At 56.1% G+C, this 21,838-nt stretch overlaps 1 protein-coding gene across 3 annotated transcripts in view; it reads left to right on the forward strand.

Annotated features, from left to right (window-relative positions):
* Nucleotides 1-20,313, forward strand: part of LOC145714329 (S-geranylgeranyl-glutathione receptor P2RY8-like) — a 40,001-nt gene extending 19,688 nt beyond the window's left edge. Inside the window, exons 1-2 of one of the 3 annotated variants that reach the window (XM_081793764.1) lie at nucleotides 998-1,431; nucleotides 18,014-20,313. In XM_081793764.1, coding sequence (XP_081649890.1) covers nucleotides 18,034-19,107 — 1,074 coding nt within the window. In that variant the 5' untranslated portion in view covers nucleotides 998-1,431; nucleotides 18,014-18,033 and the 3' untranslated portion in view covers nucleotides 19,108-20,313. Of the gene's footprint in view, nucleotides 1-997; nucleotides 1,432-13,878; nucleotides 14,249-18,013 lie in introns of those variants that run through there. The other 2 variants (XM_081793765.1, XM_081793763.1) reach the window with 2 other exon arrangements.
* Nucleotides 20,314-21,838: the final 1,525 nt, after the last annotated feature.

Raw genomic sequence — 21,838 nt, forward strand, 5'->3', positions numbered from 1 at the left:
GCTGAGGCTGGGATGCTGAGATCCAGGCAGGGCTGAGGCCTAGAACCTGAGATCCAGGCAGGGCTGAGGCTGGGTGTCTGAGGTCCAGGAGGGCCTGAGTCTGGGAATCTGACGTCTAGGAGGGGCTGAGTTTGGGGGTGAGATCCAGGCAGGGCTGAGGCCTAGAACCTGAGATCCAGGCAGGGCTGAGGCTGGGTGTCTGAGGTCCAGGAGGGCCTGAGTCTGGGAATCTGATGTCCAGGAGGGTCTGAGTCTGGGGGTCTGAGGTCCAGGAGGGTCTGAGTCTGGGGGTCTGAGGTCCAGGCAGGGCTGAGGCCTAGAACCTGAGATCCAGGCAGGGCTGAGGCTGGGACTCTGAGATCTAGGTGGGGCCAAGGCTGGGTGTCTGAGGTCCAGGCAGGGCCGAGGCGGGGAGGCTGAGATCCAGGCAGGGCTGAGTCTGCTTCCTGCCGAGGCCTCTGTCCTGGGCGTGTAGATGCCGTGTTCTCCCCATGTCCTCACGTCCTCATGTGGTGGCTCCTGTGTGTGTGTCTGTGGTCTGACCTCCTCTTCTTCTAAGGACATCAGAGCCCTAGGGATCCGGGCCACCCTGCTGATGTCATTTGATTTACTTACCTGTTTAAAGACCCTGAAAACAGGCCGTTGTACGTGTTCGAGCTGCTTCCTCGAGAACAGTGAGCGGTCATCCCATGTAAAATGATGTTACAAGTATTGAAAGAAAACCAAGCTGGGGCGCCTGGGTGGCGCAGTCGGTTAAGCGTCTGACTTCGGCTCAGGTCACGATCTCGCGGTCCGTGAGTTCGAGCCCCGCATCAGGCTCTGGGCTGATGGCTCGGAGCCTGGAGCCTGTTTCCGATTCTGTGTCTCCCTCTCTCTCTGCCCCTCCCCCGTTCATGCTCTGTCTCTCTCTGTCCCAAAAATAAATAAAAAACGTTGAAAAAAAAAAACAAACAAAAAAAAAAAAAAAAAAAAAAAAAAGAAAGAAAACCAAGCTTCAGTCTCCCACCTGTTCTCATCATGCACGAGCCCCCATCAAGTGCTGCCCTGAATATGTATTCAGGGGAACCTTTTTTCTGATGACATGTTTTTAAAAAAAAAATGTGTTAAAAATATGTAAAATCCCAGCAGCGACCAGGGAGCCGGCTGTGTAAAAGAGGAACCCCCATGCGCTGTGGCTGTGCCCTGGGGCTCCGCCTTTCGTAACCTCAGTGCGTTTAATTAAATCTGCACGTGACAGGTTTTCGTTACAAGCGGCCAGCTGGGTCCCCGGGGGTTGGGGACCGGGTCGAGTGTGCTGGGGGACCGGCGGTGGGGTCCCGCGGCCTCCGTTCCTTCTCCACACGGACAGCCACGTCTGCACCAGGGGGAGGGTCCCCACCGCTCGGCTCTGAAACTCCACGGGGCCGGCTCGCCCAGGACGGTCACCTGTAAGTCACGGGACCCAAGGAGACGCGTGCAAGCCGTGGGGGGCAGGGGGGGAGACGCTGAGGCAGGGCAGACCCCAGGGACCCACCTGCACGGGCTGCTCTGTGTCCCCAAAGACGCAAGGTCGCCTTCTTCAAAGATTTTTATTCCAGAATTGTCTGAACACCTGCCGTTTGCTCCTTGTTTTTTTTTTTTTAGTTTTGGTTTAATGGGGGCAGAGGGATGTTGCTTCTGGCTTTTAGGAATAATAGCTAACACAGAGGGAGCACTGACATTACACCGGCCACATTTACGAGGGATTTGTCCCGGGACTTTTCTGACACCTAATCCAGGCGGGTGCTCTCATTCCGGTTTTCCTGACGGGGAAACCGAGGCCCTGAGTTAAGTAACGCTTTGGATGGCAAACAACAGAAACTTGAGTCATGCGATCTTAGGTCAACGTGGAAATTGGCAAATGGGTACTTAGACGTCTACGTCAGCTTCAGGCATGGCTGGATCCAGGGGGCCTCGGCTGTCCAGGCCCGGACGTGGGGACCCTGCGGACGCCCTCTGCCTCTTCTGTCCCGGTGTTGTGACTCGTCCCCACACCCCGATGCTCACACCCTGCAAAGGGCAGGTGCGAACTCACCTGGCAGGTCAGGGTGAACTGTGTCAAGTGCACACAGTTCCCTGCATTTGGGAAAACCAGGGCTGAATAAAGGGGGGCACAGGCGAGGGTCTCGGGGCGGTCCCCTCAGCCCTCAGGGAACGCTCGGCACCCAGTGTGGCCCCAAAAATACCCACCGAGCGCAGACAGCGAGACAGGCTGCTGGACGCGGTGCGGGAGGAGGGCTCAGACAGCGCCTGGCTCAAACCACTGCGTAGGACCCGGGTGCTTTCTACTCGTGGTCAGAAAACGTGGGCCTGGGCTCTGATGACACCTCTCACTGGCCGCTCAGCTTCCTTCGGCCTTCTGTGCCTCAGTTTCCCCACCTGTGGACGTGTGTCCGGGGCGCGTCTGGAGGGACTCTGTGCCTTGGTTTCCCCACCTTGGGACGTGTGTCTGAGGCGCGTCTGGAGGGACTCTGTGCCTCGGTTTCCCCACCTTGGGACGTGTGTCCGAGGCACGTCTGGAGGGACTCTGTGCCTCGGCTTCCCCACCTTGGGACGTGTGTCCGGGGCGCGTCTGGAGGGACTCTGTGCCTCGGTTTCCCCACCTTGGGACGTGGTCTCTCTCAGAGAAAGCGTTTGCAAACGTGTAGTGTGACGCATGCTCAGGGTGGGCAGACGCCCTCTTCGGGCTCCCTGGCACTCGGCCCATGCCTTCCCCGTCACCCCCGGGACGCGGGCCAGGAAGAAAGCTGTCTGCGGCCTCGGAAAAGAAGGAAATGAGAACAATTTCAGCCCCTGGGACCCTGAACCAGTGCATGCCGGCTTCCTGGGGGAAAGTGTTACTTAATCAGTGAAGGTGGCCACTCTCAACGCTTCCTCTCGACTCTGGCCCCGCCTGGGGTTCAACCGGCCACGGCAACCGCACACCAGGAGACGTGGGCGGCCAGCTCCAGACACCCCAGCAGTGACCCGAGGGGTGAGGCTGTCTCAGGAGGTGGGGCAAACGGGGGACAGCAGGGAGGACACAGGAGCAACAGCCGGCTGAGACACGGGGAACTAAAACAGAAATGTCTTCAGGCTCCCCCACCCGCCCCGTGACCCACGAGGCATGTGTTTATTGCGATGTCATTCACATCACACACAACTCACCCTTTAAAAGGAGACAGTTCAGGGGGCGCCTGGGTGGCTCAGTTGGTTAGGCGTCAGACTTCGGCTCGGCTCATGATCTCACGGTTCGTGGGTTCGAGCCCCGCATCGGGCTCTGTGCCGACAGCTCGGAGCCTGGAGCCCGCTTCGGATGCTGTGTCTCCCTCTCTCTCTGTCCCTCCCTGGCCCACGCTCCGTCTCTGTCTCTCAAAAATAAACATTAGAAAATTTTAAGAAATTTGGGGCATTTAGCACATTCTCAATTTACCACCTCTATCTGCTTCCAGAACATTCTCATCCCATGGATTGATGGATGGATAGAGATAGATAGATAGATAGATAGATAGATAGATAGATATGATGGATAGATAGAAAGATAGGTAGATAGATAGATAGATAGATAGATATGATAGATGGATGATAGATAGATAGATAGATAGATAGATAGATATGATGGATGGATAGATGGATGGAATCATAGATAGATAGATAGATAGAATCATAGATAGATAGATAGATAGCAGACAGATAACAGACAGACATAAATGAACAGATGGATATGTAGATGGATGGACAGATGGATGGACACATAGACAGATACACATACATACATATGTACATACATACCTAGATAACAAATGTAGATGGACAGATGCCTGGATAATCTAGAGAGATTCAGGACTTCACACATTCACGTGAACTATTTCCCCCTCAGTTGCCTCCTTTCAACGCCCAGTCCACCAGCTTACTTGAGAAAGACGTCACTTGTTAACTGAACCCTCCTTCAGAAGGAACCAGCCCTCCTAACACCTTGGCTTTGGACTTCTGGCCTCCAGAGTCGTGAGAGAGAAAGTCTCTGTGGTTTGTAGTGCCCCCCCATGTGTGGTCATGTGTTGCCGTAGCCACAGGAAAGCAATACTATCCCATCTTCCAAGGTGGCAACTGGGCTCACAGAAGGAGGTCGCTGCCCGGAGGCCATGCACCTCCCACAGACAGAGCTGGGATTTGAACTCAGTCTTGCTAATGAAGCCCACCCCCGCCCTGAGTCTGGGCCACTCATCACCGGGCCATCCTGCCCTCATGGACTCAAGCAGGGCAGGCTATAGATTTCACATGGAAACAAATGTAAATGGGTCCATTTAGGGGATTTTCCCCTCCCCCACCCCCAGTCAGCCGTTTTCCTTCGACTCATTTCATGACACTGCTTCTCTGATGAAACAATAAAGTAAACATCTAATTTCATATAAATTTTAACTGTGGATGGGGGGCTTGCAGAAGACTAGTTTCAGTTAGTCTTTGTTAAGTAGTATGATGAATCATGCATTGAAATCAGGCGATCAAAGGTCAAATATGTGAGCTAAATATGTTCCAGCTTCCTACCCATTTACCTAGACTATCCTTCCACCTATCCATCCATATCTATCTATCTTCTATCTATACATATTATCTATCTATCCATCTATTATCTATCTATCCATCCATCCATTCACCCATCCATTATATCTATCTATCTATCTATCCATCCATCCATCCACCTATCCATCCCTCATATCTACCATCTATCTATCTATCTATCATCTATCTATCCATCCATCCATTCACCCATCCATTATATCTATATATCTATCTATCTATCCATCCATCCATGCATCCATCCATCCATCCATGGGTGAATCCATCCATGCACCCATCCATTCTATCTATCTATCTATCTATCTATCTATCTATCTATCCATCCATCCATTCACCCATCCATTATATCTATCTATCTATCTATCCATCATCCATCCATCCATTCACCCATCCATTATATCTATCTATCTATCTATCTATCTATCTATCTATCTATCTATCTATCCATCCATTCACCCATCCTATCTATCTATCTATCTATCTATCTATCTATCTATCTATCTATCCATCCATGCATCCATCCATCCATGGGTGAATCCATCCATGCACCCATCCATTCTATCTATCTATCTATCTATCTATCTATCTATCTATCTATCCATCCATTCACCCATCCATTATATCTATCTATCTATCTATCTATCCATCCATCATCCATCCATCCATTCACCCATCCATTATATCTATCTATCTATCTATCTATCTATCTATCTATCCATCCATTCACCCATTCTATCTATCTATCTATCTATCCATCCATTCACCCATCCATTATATCTATCTATCTATCTATCTATCTATCTATCTATCCACCCATCCATTATATCTATCTATCTATCTATCTATCTATCTATCTATCTATCTATCTATCCATCCATTCACCCATCCTATCTATCTATCTATCTATCTATCTATCTATCTATCTATCCATCCATTCACCCATCCTATCTATCTATCTATCTATCTATCTATCTATCTATCTATCCATCCATTCACCCATCCATTATATCTATCTATCTATCTATCTATCTATCTATCCATCCATCCATGCATCCATCCATCCATGGGTGAATCCATCCATGCACCCATCCATTCTATCTATCTATCTATCTATCTATCTATCTATCTATCTATCTATCCATCCATTCACCCATCCATTATATCCATCTATCTATCTATCTATCTATCCATCCATCATCCATCCATCCATTCACCCATCCATTATATCTATCTATCTATCTATCTATCTATCTATCTATCTATCCATCCATTCACCCATTCTATCTATCTATCTATCTATCCATCTATCTATCTATCCATCCATTCACCCATCCATTATATCTATCTATCTATCTATCTATCTATCTATCTATCTATCTATCCACCCATCCATTATATCTATCTATCTATCTATCTATCTATCTATCTATCCATCCATTCACCCATCCTATCTATCTATCTATCTATCTATCTATCTATCTATCTATCCATCCATTCACCCATCCATTATATCTATCTATCTATCTATCTATCTATCTATCTATCTATCCATCCATCCATGCATCCATCCATCCATGGGTGAATCCATCCATGCACCCATCCATTCTATCTATCTATCTATCTATCTATCTATCTATCTATCCATCCATTCACCCATCCATTATATCTATCTATCTATCTATCTATCCATCCATCATCCATCCATCCATTCACCCATCCATTATATCTATCTATCTATCTATCTATCTATCTATCTATCCATCCATTCACCCATTCTATCTATCTATCTATCTATCTATCTATCTATCTATCCATCCATTCACCCATCCATTATATCTATCTATCTATCTATCTATCTATCTATCTATCCACCCATCCATTATATCTATCTATCTATCTATCTATCTACCTATCTATCCATCCATCCATTCACACATCCATTCTATCTATGCATCCATTCATCCATCATATCTATCCATCCATCATCTTTATTTATTATCTATCTATCTATCTATCCTTCCATCTACCCATCATATCTATTATCTATCTATCTATCTATCTATCTATCTATCAACCATGTATCCACGTATCCATCTATCCATCTGTCATTCCATCTTTTATCTGTCTATTTATCTAGCCATCTCTCTACCTATCAATCATCTATCAATGCACCCATCCATCTAACAGTATCTGTCATCTATTTACCTATCTGCCTAACACTATTGCCCATTACTCATCTATCTGTCCCTATCGTGTATTTGTTGATCTGCATATATATGGATACATCTGCACGGTGCCCGAGAGGGTTTACTATGGTGACTTTTTTTTAAAAGACCCTTCTCTAGAACCCGAACACTTCCTGACATCACCTGGAGGTGCACCTGTGTCTGCCTTCATCGTCATGTTGGGGAGGTCTTCACGTCCACAACAGAGAGGTTTAAACACTGTCTGGAAATCAGGGAAATGTGTATACCCAGGGCACGTCATACTGAAGGGCTCCGGTCCCCAGGGGTTTGAATACAGCGAACAAGGGACGGGACTCATCCTCGGGGTCAGGCAAATGCGAGACCACGAGGATGCCTTGGCCTCTCCTCAAACGTTCCTTGCCCGGGCTTTCTCCTTGGTAGCTTTGCTGGGCACGTTGCTAGAAACCGCAGGGGGACAAATCACCCTACTTATGGTTAAAGTATTCTTTGGCAAGTTAGCATGTCAACCTACAGAAGAGATTTGAATGAGCATCTCTGAATAGAGGACAGCGTTAGTGAGTTGACCACATACCCCTCCCCCACCTCCGAAACTCTATCAACTCTATCAAACTCTATCACCTTCAAACTCCATCGAAACTCTATCAACTGGCTCAACACCCTCTCTCCAACATATTCTCCGCGTTTGCCCTTCTGGCTCCGTCGGGGTCGAGCGCGCCTGAACCTCCTGTTATGTGCTATTTCCAACCTACCACTTCCCGGCAGGTCCCCAGCGCCCAGGCCTGTCGGCTTTAGTTTCACAGAATAGGGCTTCACGTTAATTAATGCCTGCACGTAGTTGCTTCCTGCCCTACAGACGGAGGCTGGTGTGGCAGGTGCCACTCAGACAGCACAGCTGAGAAACTCCTGCGTAGGGGGTGAGCCTCGAAAATGGAAAAAAAAAAAAAAAAAGCAAGAGAGACAGAAAACAGCGTAAGGCAGACAGAAAGCAAGGGGCGTCTTGCATTTCAGAGAATCCGGTCTCTGGCTGGTCAGCCAGCCCTTTGGCTGTGCCCCGAGTCTGGGTGGGGGGTGGGAAGAAAAAGACACAGAAGCGAAAGGACCCTGCTGTCTTGCAGGAGACGGAGATTAAAATCTGCACGCTCCACACTCGTTTGGACAGACAACGGCATGCAAATCACCCGTAATTTACGGTGCACTCGGGTTGCGCAATGCAGAGCGAAACAGCAGAGAGGAGGCAACACCACCACACGTGTGCCTGTGCGCTGAGCACCGACGGCTCTTGCACTGTGATCTGAGCACTCGGCCAGGTCCTCTGCCCCTCAGCCCCCAGCTGTCCCCGTAAACTGCGTTCTGTCACCTCTTTGAAGTCTTAGAACACAGGGTTCACTCAGAGGCGATGCAGCGGTCATGTGCATCTCAGGTCTACAGAGACGGGGGCCTCTGCAGGCATGGGCGGTATCCTGTCAGACTTCAAGAGGACGCCGTTACCGCCTCCAGGGTGGCCACGAGGCCACCGGTGATGCAAAGGCCCCCTCAGAATGCCCCTCGCTGACTGACGACCGTTGCACATCCTCAGCGGGGTTTGTCGTTGCCAGTGGTTTCAGACCCCAGTCATTCCGATACCTGTCTGGTGGCATCTCGTTGTGGGGCTGATGTCCCCGTCCCTGGTGACACATCGTGGCCGGTGCTTCTGTGCTAGCCGAACGTCTCCTCTGGGGACGTGTCTGCTCAGGTCTGTTGCCCAAGTTTCAGACGGGGGTCTGTTTGTTCTCTTACTGTTGAGCTTTAAAAGCTCCTTGAATATTTCACACAACTGTTTTTGGTTTAGACACGTCGTCTTCTCTTGCAGATATTTTCTCTCAGTCTGTGGCTTGTGTTCACAACACTCTCTTGACATTCTTTTGGAGGACTGTTTCATTTTGATGAAGCAGGTTTATCCGCTATTCGTTCCACCGATCGTCCCTTTGGCGTCCCGTCTAAAAAGTCATCACCGCGGCTTAAGATTATCCAGATTTTCTCCCGTGTTAGTTCAGGGGAGTATTAGCCTTTTGCACTCTACGTGAGGTCTGTGACCCATTTTGAGTTATGTTTTTTGTGAAGGGTGTCTACATCCTCGGGGTTTTGGCGGGGCGGGGGGGGGTCAGGGAGGGGTTGATTTTTGGGTTTTGTGTATGGATGTCCCGTCGCTCCAGCCAGATCTGTGGAACAGACTATCTGTGCTCCAGTGTTTTGCCCTTGATTTTTGTCAAAGACCAGTTCGCTGTATTTATGGGGTTCTGTTTTGGGGGTCTCATTCTGTTCCATCGATCTATTTGTCTATTGTTTTGCCAACACCAGCCTGCCTTCATTTCTGTTGCTTTGTAGTTAAGTCACGAAGTCGGGAAGCACGAATCTCCCAACTCTTGGTCATTACAGGTCCCTCGCTTCTCCAGACAGAGCCTAGGATCAGTTGGTCAATAACCACATCTTGTAAGCGGACATTGGGATTGCAAGTTATCTCTCCTCTATCCCACACAGGCCTTTGCACGTTAACGCGAGGGCTTGCAACCCCAGCTGGGGGACAGTCAAGTACAGATGGCTGGATGAGTGAGCCTGGGGATCTCTCAGGTACTGTCATTTTCTGAGAGTTTGTGATTTTATGTTGTGTTTTCTTAGACCCCCGTCTCATACGTTCTCTCAACACACACCAAACCTGGGTTAAGAGCACACACGATGACAATCCCTGTGTGTGACAGCATGTGAGGAACGATTATAATACAGCTTGCCAACAGCCCCAGGATGACAACTGGAAAATAACAATAAAATTTCTTACAGCAGTCAGAAAAGAGGGAGGAGATTTTATAGTCACAGGGTGCAAAAGATACCTTGCTTAGGTATAAAATACAGAAGATATCACAGGAACATTTTGTGACATAAAGATATGAAACGTTAACGTGACTTGAAACACTGCCAACAAAATTAGAAGGTGGGTGGGTGGATGAATAGGTAGATGGATAGAGATGATGGATGGATGGATGGATGGATGGATGGGTGGATGGAAGGATGGATGGATAGATAGATCGTAGATATGACAGTTGGATAGATAGATATGATGGATGGATGGATAGATAGATGATAGATAGATAGATAGATAGATAGATAGATAGATAGATATAGGTATGGATGGATGGGTGGGTGGATAGATATCATGGATGGATGGATGGATGGATGGATGGATGGACAGATGGATAGGTACATATATAGATAGATGATAGATATGATGGATGGATGGACAGGTAGGTAGGTAAGTAGATAGATAGATAGATAGATAGATAGATAGATATAGGGATGGATGGATGGATGCATGGAGGATGGATGGATAGGTACATATATAGATAGATGATAGATATGATGGATGGATGGATAGATAGATAGATAGATAGATATAGGGATGGATGGATGGATGGATGCATGGATGGATGGATGGATAGATGGATATGATGAATGGATGGATGGATGGATGGATGGATGCATGGATGAATGGATAGGTACATATATAGATAGATGATAGATATGATGGATGGGTGGATAGATAGATAGATAGATAGATAGATAGATAGATATAGGGATGGAGGGATGGATGGATGCATGGATGGAAGGATGGATAGATGGATATGATGAATGGATGGATGGATGCATGGATGCATGGATGGATGGATAGGTACATATATAGATAGATGATAGATATGATGGATGGATGGATAGATAGATAGATAGATAGATATAGGGATGGATGCATGGATGGAAGGATGGATAGATGGATATGATGAATGGATGGATGGATGGATGGATGGATGGATGGATGGATGGATAGGTACATATATAGATAGATGATAGATATGATGGATGGATGGATGGACAGGTAGGTAGATATGATGGATGGATGCATGCATGGATAGATAGATACATATATAGATAAATGATAGACAGATGAGTCTGGGTGGAGCATTGTGTCCTCTACAGGCGTTGAGCAGCATCCCGGTGTCCCCTGATGAGTCTGGCAAAGTATCCCGGGTGAGAACCCCTGGGCTATGTGGACTGTCACCCCACCAGTACCTTTTATCCATCTAGGTGACCTGTCCTTTTCCTGAATCAATAATCAAAACGGTTTCTGTCCTCTCCCATGGCCGGCTCGTCATCTGTGTTACCTGGAAATCCTACTTTTCTCATGCTTGATCGTTTCTTGGAAGCCCTTCCCTTTCTTTAATGAAGGACGATCGTGGTTCGTATCATTTCTTTAGCTTGCTGGAGTCTGTTAATGAAACCCCTTCCCTCTTTTTTTTCATGCCTTCGTTTCCCAGAAATGTGCTGTGACAAATTACCCCCACACTGGGGGCTGAAACAGCACAAATGTATTCTGTCTCATCTCTGGGGACCAGAAGTCTGAGGTCAAGGTGTCCACAGGACCGATTCCCCCTGGAGCGTCTAGTCTGTTCTGTTCCTCAGTCCATCTTCTCTGCTTCCAATACCACGTGACCTCCTCTCCATGTGCCTGTCTGTGTCCAAATTTCCCCTTTCTATAAGGACCTCAGGCATATTGGAGTCAGGGTGGGACCTGACAATGGTCAGGTTTGACAATGGCCAAAGACCCTATTTCTAACCAAAGTCGCATTCTGAGATGTGGGCAATTAGGGCTTCTACATATGAATCTGGTGGCAGCGTGTTTGAGCCCATGACAACCACAGGCTTTCTTGTGTCTTTATTGAGTTGCCCATGGTTGACCAGAAAACCCAATGCAGCTTCCTCCCCCGGGGTCACATCATAATATCGGCCACGTCCTGGGGCTGTGGGTGAAAGGCGGTCTCCCAGACAAGACTGCTGATAAAGGCACACCGCTTCCTGCCGTCCATGTGCGAATGGCCAGACCTTGTGGGTGTCATGGTCAGACCCCAAAGCACGGTCTTCCTGCCTCCGCTGATGCACACTGGGCATCCCGGGGAATCTCTCCGAGAACGTCCCTCGGCAGCGGTGGGGAGATCACCGTAGCCGGAAGCACCACCCTGGGATTCACCGAGGATAAGCAGAAGCTGGGTGGAGGGAGGGCCTCCGGGGGGAGGCTCTCCTGCTGGTGACGCCCCTGGAGAAGCCACTCGTCACGGATGCTTATGCTCAACGCGGTTCTGCCCATTGGTTGAAGGCGCGGGGCCCAGAAGATACTGCAAACAGCTCTTAGGAAAATTCTCCTCCTGGACACCTTGCAGTGGGTTGCATGGGGGTCCCCAAAAGACATGGCCCCCAGAACCTATGAATGTGATGTGTTGGGAAACAGAGTCTTTGCAGATGTCATGAGGGGTCTGAGATGAGCTCATCCTGCATCAGGGGGGCCCTGACTCCAATGGCAGGTGTCCTTGTAAGAGATGGAAGGGGACACACAGACACAGAGGAGAAGCCACGTGAAGGTGGAGACAGAGACGGGAGGGACACGGCCATGAGCCCAGGGACGCCTGGAGCGCCCAGAAGCTGGAAGAGGCAGGAAGGACCGTCCCCTGGAGCCTCTGGAAGGAGCACGGCCCTGGCCGCCCTGGATCTCCGACTTCCGGTCTCCAGAGCCAGGAGAACATGAATCCCTGTGGTTTTAAGTCCCCGGTTTGTGGTCACTTGTTAGGACCTGCTCCAAAGTGTCTCGCCTTCATCGGGTCACGGCCGAGTGACTGAACACCCACTTGGGTTTTCCAACCTCACCAGGCCTGCAAGGTGGTGGCACTTTGTGGGGCTGAGCCTCCCACGGCTGCCACAACAGAGCCCCACAAACCGGGCCAGCTGAAAACCCAAGACACAGAGGAGGAGAGACCAGCCCACAGTGTGGGGGGCGGGGGGCGGCGGCTGGCTCGTGGCTTCCTGCGGTGGGGACCCTCTGGCGCCCGCAGTGGGCTCAGCACCTGGGACAGCTCCCAGCACTCCGGAAACGCCCACACACGGGGAGCCCGACGGAGACCTCCATCCCACGTGTCCATCCATCAGCGGTCGTGCCTGCAGGGGAGTGGGACTCAGCCATGAGAAGGCACCGGGCTGTGCCCACTGCCACCCCAACGATGGCACCTGGCGCCTGAAACTGTGACACTCAGTGAGGGGAGCCAGACATACGCGGGCCACCCCGCGAGTGATGCCTTTTCCGTAAAACGTGCAGAGAGGGTCCGGCGACAGAGACGGGAATTGGGTTCGTGGTCGCCTGGGTCGGGGAGGGGGGCCGCGGGGCGACGGCCTCGGGGGTCGGGGAGGGGTCCGCGGGGCGACGGCTTGGGGGGTCGCGGAGGGGGGCCTCGGGGCAACGGCCTGGGAGGTTGGGGAGTAGGGCCGGGGAGGGGGGCCGCGGGGCGACGGCCTGGGGGGTCAGGGAGGGGGGCCGGGGAGGGGGGCCGCGGGGCGAAGGCCTGGGGTGGGGGAGGGGGGTCGGGGAGGGGGTCCTCGGGGCGACGGCCTGGGGGGGTCGGGGAGGGGGGCCTCGGGGCGACGGCCTGGGAGGGTCAGGGAGGGGGGCCGCGGGGCGACGGCCTCAGGGTTCGGGGAGGGGGGCCGCGGGGCGACGGCCTGGGGGGGCCGCGGGCGACAGCTCGGGTCTGCGGGGTTTCCTTCAGGGGCGACCAGGACGTTGCGGGGTTGCACTGTGCCTCGGACGCTTTCGGCACGTGAACCACACCCATGACGCCGTTAAGACCAAAAGCAAAAGCGACGCGGAGGCCGTACCCCCACCCAGGACGGCACTCGGCCTTCAGGCGCTCAGGCCGCCGCGCACACCGTGACAGGCTGTCCCTCCCGCCGCCTCCGAGCGCCCGGCCCGCGGTCTCTCTGCAAGGGTCCCCTGTGCGCTCGACCGTGGGGGTCTTTGCTCAGTTCCTGCAATTTCCATCCCGCCGTCCGCGGCTGCCGGGTCCAAACCACAAGTGTGCGCGTTACAGGCGCCGGGTCCGCCGGGGTTGATTTATTTATTAATCACCCGTGGCGCTCAGGGGGCGGCCACCCCGCAGGGACCCAGACGCCCCGAGGCCACAGCTGGTGCTCTGGAGCACGCAGGGGGCCGCGTGGCCTCCCGAGATGACAGAAGAAACACGGGGGGGGGGGGGGAGGGGGTCCGGCGGGCAGGGTGGCTTCTTGGTGACGCGCTGACGAGCCAGCGGCCGCACACACCTCTGCTTTCAGTGCCGTTGCGCACCATGCAAATGTGTGCACCTAACCGGCCGCCACCTGGGGGACGACAACAATAGATCCCCACGTCCCCCGCTCGGTGAGCAGAAACGGAGACGATGGCCCCCCAAAGGCCGCCCTCTGCTCGCGAGCCCAGGGCCCCGTCCGGCTCAGAAGGGTCGCCTTCCAGCCTGCGGTCCTGTGCCCGGGGCCTGTGCTCAGACGTCTGCAGTAGACACGCGGACAGGCACGTCCGCTAGAGCTCACAGCCGCGTCCTCCTCCCTCAGCGTCCGCGCCCTGCAAGGTATGGCTGTCTGTCCGCTCCCCACGCGTGTCCCTCCGCGGCTCCCGCGGGGACCCCGGGACCCCATGTCCCTTTGCGTCCTGGCGCCTAGGCCGGACCGAGGTGGCCCGGGAAACGGGCCCTTCCCCCGCCCCCGGGTGCTGGGGGATCCGCACCTGAGCGTGCCTCAGCGGTGCAGAAAGCGTCACAGTCAAAGTGAAACTCGGGGCCATTTTTAAACTCGTTTTGAGGAACCTCTTTCCGCGGATGCCGGTGGCAGATGGCAGGCCTTCTACGCAGGAAGAAACGCCATCTCAGGGCACGCGGGCTCGACAGGGCAGCTGCAGATCTAGACGCGCTCCGGAGGCCGTGCGCTGGCCTCCCCGGCACGTGAACCCTGCGCGTCCTGCTGGCGGGCGCCCCTGCCATGGCGGGCGGGCGCCCCTGTGACCAAGCGGCCCGCGCCCAGGGCAGCCGCCCTCGGGGAGACGCAGGTCGCTGGGAGCAGCGGGGACGCCGCTGGGCTTTCCGTCCCAGGGTCAGACTGGGAGCCAACAGTCACAGCCGCCTGCGGAACAGCAAGCAGGAACCCGCTGTCAGACCCCAAGCGCCCGAAGGGAGGAGGACAGACCTCAGCAGCCCCCCCCCCCCCACGAGTCCCAGACCCTCCTCCCGCGGGCCGTTCGCCGGGCTCCCGGGAAAAGACCTGCTCACGTTGCCCTGACATGCTCTGCGCTCGAGCCGGGGCCCCCGGTTTCTGCGTGAAGGCAGCCAGAACCAACCGGGGTTGGAAATATAGCACACAACTGGTCAAACGGGGCAAAGAACCAGAATACGGGCTCTGGGATCTGCGCTGCGGGGAATAGACACCTGTGCCCAGGGCTGTGACGGCCTGAGGCCATCACTATAATGGTAGTGGGGCTCCCCGTCCATAAGAAGGCCAACACAGCAGGTGATGCCCTGAGGCCATCAGTGGAATGGTAGTGAGGCTCCTGGTCCGTAAGAAGGCCAAGATACCAGGTGATGGTGTGAGGGCATCAGTATAAGGGTAGTGAGGCTGACAGTTCACCAGGACAGCAAGACATCAGGTGACGGCCTGCGGTCATCGGTATAACAGTAGTGAGGCTCAGGTTCACCAGAACAGCAAGACATCAGATGACAGCTTGAGGCCATCACCATAATGGTAATGGGGCTCCCAGTCCATAAGAAGGCCAACACAGCAGTTGATGCCCTGAGGCCATCAGTGTAATGGTAGTGAGGCTCCTGGTCCATAAGAAGGCCAAGATACCAGGCGACGGCATGAGGGCATCAGTATGATGCTAGTGAGGCTGACAGTTCACCAGGACAGCAAGACATCAGGCGATGGCCTGCAGCCATCGGTATAACAGTAGTGAGGCTCAGGTTCACCAGAACAGCAAGACATCAGATGACAGCCTGCGGCCATCGGTATAATGGTAGTGAGGCTCAGGTTCACCAGAACAGCAAGACATCAGATGACAGCCTGAGGCCATCAGTATAATGAGGCTCCCAGTTCACAACAAGAATGCCAAGACTTCAGGAGACACTACAGCCCCACTGTTAACCGCCCTGGGCCCATGCAAACCCCAGCTCTACGCTTGCCCCTCCTGGAACCTCTGAGTCCCGTGTGTAAGATGTGAACGTGACACCAGCCTCACCACTTCCTGGCCTTGCAGCAGGGACCAGGGAACGCCCTAGGGACTCTGTGATGTGCGGTGTCCACAGTGAGGGTGGGTCACGGTGACTCCGGGATCACAGGACCTCACTGCAATCACAGTGGGAGCGGTGCCTGCCGCAACGGCCTGAGGCCATCAGTATAATGTCTGGCTTAGCTCAGGCTGCTAGCACCGAATCCCAGAGACGGGGCGGCTTCGGCAACAGACATCCATTTCTCACGGTTCCGGAGGCTGGACGCCCGAGATCCAGGCTCCAGCCTAGACGGGTTCTGGGGAGGCCTCTGCCCTCAGCTTGCACAGGGCCCCACACTTCTGAGGAAACTTGGGGGTTCCAGGACGCATCTTCAGGATGCTTTACGGGAAGATTCTGTGTGACGTTGAGCATCCATCCCTCCGTGGGGGCGGAAGAGGTCGGGATCGGAAGTCAGCGGAAGAAACACACGCTCACGACTGGAGTTCCGTGAGCGGGGGAAGGTTTGCTCAGACCCGCCTCGTCCGCCGGCTTTCCACACTCGCGGCTGTCCCGGGGAGGGCAGCACGGTGCCCCGTCGTCACGCCGCTCTCTGTCAGGCGGTGAAACCTCACGGCCAAAGCAGCTGACGGAGGGGGCTGGGTTTCCAGGGTCCCAGCGCCCGTGCATGGGTGTCTGTGACCCAGATCCCCCGTTCCCCTCCGTGAGGAGCTCCAAGCCTGTCCGTCAGACCTCGGGGAGCACCGGGCGGGCGGCATGGGGGACCTGCCCAAGTCCCGGTGAGCCCGGCAGCAGGGCCTCGACCTGAGCCCTGTCTCTGAACCCCTGGGCTGTGCAGCATTGTCTGTGGCAGGCCCCAACGTGCCGGCTCCCCGTTGCAAACATGCTGTGATGAAAACTAGTATGTGGGGACGGGCCGTGCAGACGCCCAGAGCAGCAGGGCTAAAAGGGGACTCGGTAACCACTTTATCAGAGAAAATGTCTGTGTGAGAGCAAACAGGAAGCCGTTGGGGGAAGGCGGGAGCTGTGTGACCTTGATGTGAGTGGAGGAAGGAGGTCCCGAGGCAGGGGGTAGGCGCCCTGATTGCAGAGGCCCTAGGGGGGTGGGGGGGGGTGCGCACAGCACGTGGGGTCCTGCCCTGATTGCAGAGGCCACGGGGGGCGGGAGGAGGGTACACACAGCACGTGGGGTCCTGCCCTGATTGCAGAGGCCCCGGGGGGCGGGGGGGAGGGGGTGCGCACAGCACGTGGGGTCCTGGGGCCAAATGCGGCATCAGAGGCGACCCCGTCCTCGTCCCACAGGAATAGCACCTCTCTCCTGACGAGGACCAGCCTGCTGGCCTGGCCTCTGCACACATGTGGGGACAGAGGTCGGAGGCTGGACGTGGGGCCTCACCAACCACGCTGCCCTGGGGAGGGGAGGGGGCGGCCTATGAGGACCACACGTGCCCGTCCCATAGTCTCTTCACGTGAGAGTCAGCTAGGAACTGTCCCCCAGCCCCCGTGAGACACCTGGGCAGGAGGCCATCATCCCTGGGTAAGTCAGGGCCTCTCTGGACAAACACACACAAGGGGCCAGACATGGACAGACAGATGGATAGGTAGATAGATACGTAGACGACAGATAGATACGTAGACGTATGGATAGATTAGACCGTAGGTAGATCAGCAGATACATAGATGGATAGATACGTGACAGACAGACCAGACTGAGGACAGCTGGGGTGCCCAGGGACAAGGCACTGTGGGCAGAAGACGGCAGGGGAGCAGGCACAGGGCGACGGTAACGCGCCTGCTGGGACACATCGATGCTGGCGGCACAGCGACCCCGTGTGGCCGGGCAGGGCAGCCAGGGACACACAGGACCTCTCCAGGAGTGGGGGAAGGGAGAGCTCCCCTTCCAGGCCCCGCCCCCCACCCCGGAGAGACTCTTTTGCAGCTGGAAACCAGGTTAGCCACTTGGTCCCTTTGTAAGGGCGGGGTGTGCGGGGACCTGGCGAACGCGGCGGGGGCGGGCGGCAGGAAGGGTGCGGGGCAGGAAGGGGAGGCGGGGACAGGCAGGGCTGGGCCCCATGGTGCGTCCCTCACCCCGCTCCCCCCCCCCTGCGTCTTGCCTTCCAGCCCCGCCCGCGCCCGCCAGAATGGACATGAACGTGACCGGCCCGGACAACGCCACGATCCTCATGCTGCGGGACCCGACCATCGCCGTGGTCCTGCCCGTCGTCTACTCGCTGGTGGCGCTGGTCAGCATCCCCGGAAACCTGTTCTCGCTCTGGGTGCTGTGCTGCCACATCGGGCCCACGTCCCCGTCCGTCATCTTCATGATCAACCTGAGCGTCACGGACCTGATGCTGGCCAGCGTGCTGCCCTTCCAGATCTATTACCACTGCAACGGCAACCACTGGGTGTTCGGCGAGCTGCTGTGCAACGCCGTCACCGTGGCCTTCTACGCCAACATGTACTCGTCCATCCTGACCATGACGTGCATCAGCGTGGAGCGCTTCCTGGGCGTGGTGTACCCGCTGGCGTCCGCGCGCTGGCGCCGGCGCCGCTACGCCGTGGCCGCGTGCGCCGGGCTGTGGCTGCTGCTGCTGGCCGCCCTGTCCCCGCTGGCGCGCACCGACCTCACCTACACCGTCGAGGCGCTGGGCATCGTCACCTGCTTCGACGTGCTCAAGTCCACCATGCTGCCCAGCGTGGCCATGTGGGCCATGTTCCTCTTCACGCTGTTCATCGTGCTGTTCCTCATCCCCTTCCTGGTCACCGTGGCCTGCTACACGGCCACCATCCTGACGCTGCTGCGCACCAGCGACCCGCACAGCCGGGGGCAGCGGCGCCGCGCCGTGGCGCTGGCCGCCGTGGTGCTGCTGGCCTTCGTCACCTGCTTCGCGCCCAACAACTTCGTGCTGCTGGTGCACGTGGTCAACCGCCTGTTCCTGGGAAGGACCTACTACCACGTGTACAAGCTGACCCTGTGCCTCAGCTGCCTCAACAACTGCCTGGACCCCTTCGTGTATTACTTCGCGTCCCGCGAGTTCCAGCTGCGCCTGCGGCTCTACTTGGGCTACGGGCGCCTCCCCGCCGGCTGCCGCCACGCGCGCTCGGACAGCGTGTTCTCCGCCCGGACGCTGTCGGCGCGCTCCATGTCCAGCGGCCACGAGGGGCTGGAGGAGGCAGGGAGGCCCTCGCTCAGGAGGCAGGAGAGTGTGTTCTGAGCCGGGCACCCCGCCCCCGCCCCCGGGGACGGCTGGTGGGACGGCTCGCACGGGCCTTCACGCGTGCGAACCGCTGCGCGTCCACGGCCGTGGCGCGTGGAGAGGGTGCCCAGGAGCGCACGTCCTAAAACGGGCCACTGGGACAGAACGGCTGGGGGACGGCGCGCACCGGCCTTCCCCCGTGCGAACCGCTGCGCGTCCACGACCGTGGCGCGTGGAGAGGGTCCCCAGGAGCGCACGTCCTAAAACGGGCCACCGGGACAGAACGACTGGGGGATGGCGCGCACCGGCCTTCCCCGTGCGAACCGCTGCGCGTCCACCGCCGTGGCGCGTGGAGAGCGTTCCCAGGAGCACGTCCTAAAACGGGCCACTGGGACAGAACGGCTGGGGGACGGCGCGCACCGGCCTTCCCCGTGCGAACCGCTGCGCGTCCACGGCCGTGGCGCGTGGAGAGGGTCCCCAGGAGCGCACGTCCTAAAACGGGCCACCGGGACAGAACGGCTGGGGGACGGCGCGCACCGGCCTTCCCCCGTGCGAACCGCTGCGCCTCCGCCGCCGTGGCGCGTGGAGAGGGTCCCCAGGAGCGCACGTCCTAAATCGGGCCACTGGGACAGAACGGCTGGGGGACGGCGCGCACCGGCCTTCCCCGTGCGAACCGCTGTGCCTCCGCCGCCCTGGCACATGGAGAGGGTCCCCAGGAGCGCACGTCCTAAAACGGGGCACCGGCATGGAACACCCCACGGCGTAATGACACAGGACGCAGCGTGCAGGACGCACTGGGCTCCGCTCCTCAGGACGGGGACCCAAGCTGACCATGAGCTCAGCCAGCCCACCTGAGTCCCTCTGGAGCCCCAGCATCCACCTGCCGTGTTCTCTGTGCCTTGTGCTGGGGTCGCCCATAGCACCTGCTATTCCCCAGCCTGGCACAGCCTGGTGCTTTTTGTTCAGCCCACCCTTGGTCATCGTGCGTTCTGGGATTCACCCAGACCACCAGGCACAGGCCCCTTTGGGCTCGGTGCCCCGGGAGCCCACAGGACCCCCCCTGCATTTGATCTGCTGCCCCCAGGAGCCACCATGACAGCTTACAAATGGTTCGGTCACTCTGTTTCCTCGAGGCTCACATCCTACAAGTCACAATGTCCAGACGGGAAGGACATCCGTCCAGGATGTGTGGCTCAGCCCCCAACCCCCCCCCCCCCCACACACACAAGGCTTGAGGGTCTCCAGCTCCGTGAGAAGCTGCGGAAGCTGAGTTTTGGGAAGGATGACGTGGGGCCGCAGCTACTGTGGGGCTCCCTGACGGGCTCCAGGGTGCGGCCTCCCCCCAGGTGCCCTCCTGCCGGTCCTCTGCCTCCTGGTCCCAGCCTAGAGCCCCTGAGCCACGTGCAAGCCCTCCCAGGCTGTGAGGTGGCCTCGTGCACCTGACCTGAGCCCTGGCGCCCCGTGGCGCCCGGGCCCCGGACAAGACCACCAAGCACACAAGCCTGCAGAAGGATCACACCCAAGCCCCCTCTGTGCCCGTCCCTTCCTGAGCCCAGGACAGAGCAGTACCAGCCCCAAAATATGTGCCACTCCGGGAAGACGAGGACCCCTGTCCCTGGGGAGTCCGGGATGCCAAAATACTGGGTTTCCTGGAGCCGGGGATCCGTCTGGAACAGCACTGCCTGATATTTTGTTCATCACACTGGGATGCACGGCGTTGGGCTCAGGGACCCTCAGGCTGGGATGGCTGGGGGGCAGGCAGCGTCCCCACTGTAGGTTTGGCACAGATGGAGACTGGCAGCTGCCATCTGAGGGCTCTGGGAGCACCTGCTCCTGCCGTCACTGCTTTGGGAGAAAAGCAGACACAGCTGTCCTGGAGGGAATAATGTCCCCCCAAACCCACATCCACGCAAGTGCACAATGTGACCTCTCAGATCGGGATGGCCATCAATCCAATGGCACGTGTCCTTGTAACAGACAAAAGAGAGACAGAGACACAGAGGAGAAGCCCCGTGAAGACACAGGCGGAGACGGGAGGGACGCAGACACAAGCCCAGGGACGTCTGGAGCCACGGAGGCTGGAAGAGGCAGGAAGGGCCCTCCCCTGGAGCCTCTGGAGGGAACACGGGCCCTCCTGGATCTCAGGGGTCCTCCCCTGCCTGGATCTCAGTGGCCCTGCCCCTCCTGGGTCTCAGCGGTCCTGACCCTCCTGGATCTCAGTGGCTCTGCCCCTCGTGGATCTCAGTGGCCCTGCCCTCCTGGATCTCAGCGGCCCTGCCCCCCCTGGATCTCAGTGGTCCTGCCCCTCCTGGGTCTCAGTGGCCCTGCACCGCCTGGATCTCAGGGGCCCGGCCCCACCTGGACCTCAGACTTGGGTGTCCAGAGCTAGGAGGGATCCATCCCTGTGGTTTTGAGTCCCCAGGGGACAACTGCCCCATGACACATACCATTGGTGTCACTCTGAAATTGGAGGCCCATCTAAACCTCGTCCTCTGGGTGGGTAATTGCAGGGAACCTGCTCTTTGGGTCCCAGTCCCGTGGCACGCAGGGCTCTGGGCTCCCCCAGGGCCGGCCCTGGCGATTCCCAGTGCGAATGCTGCGCACCGAGCCGCCCGGACAGTCCCCAATGCCACAGCAGCAGAGATTTCCCGCCACCAATGCCTTTCTGCACCCTGTGCCCCCGATTTTAATTCTGGAATAGGCCTCCCACGCGGACAAGGTGAGAGCACTGTGATCCCGGAGGCCTGGC

This window comes from Panthera onca, chromosome X (assembly GCF_046562875.1).
Source record: "Panthera onca isolate mPanOnc1 chromosome X, mPanOnc1 haplotype 2, whole genome shotgun sequence".
Classification (NCBI taxonomy): domain Eukaryota; kingdom Metazoa; phylum Chordata; class Mammalia; order Carnivora; family Felidae; genus Panthera; species Panthera onca.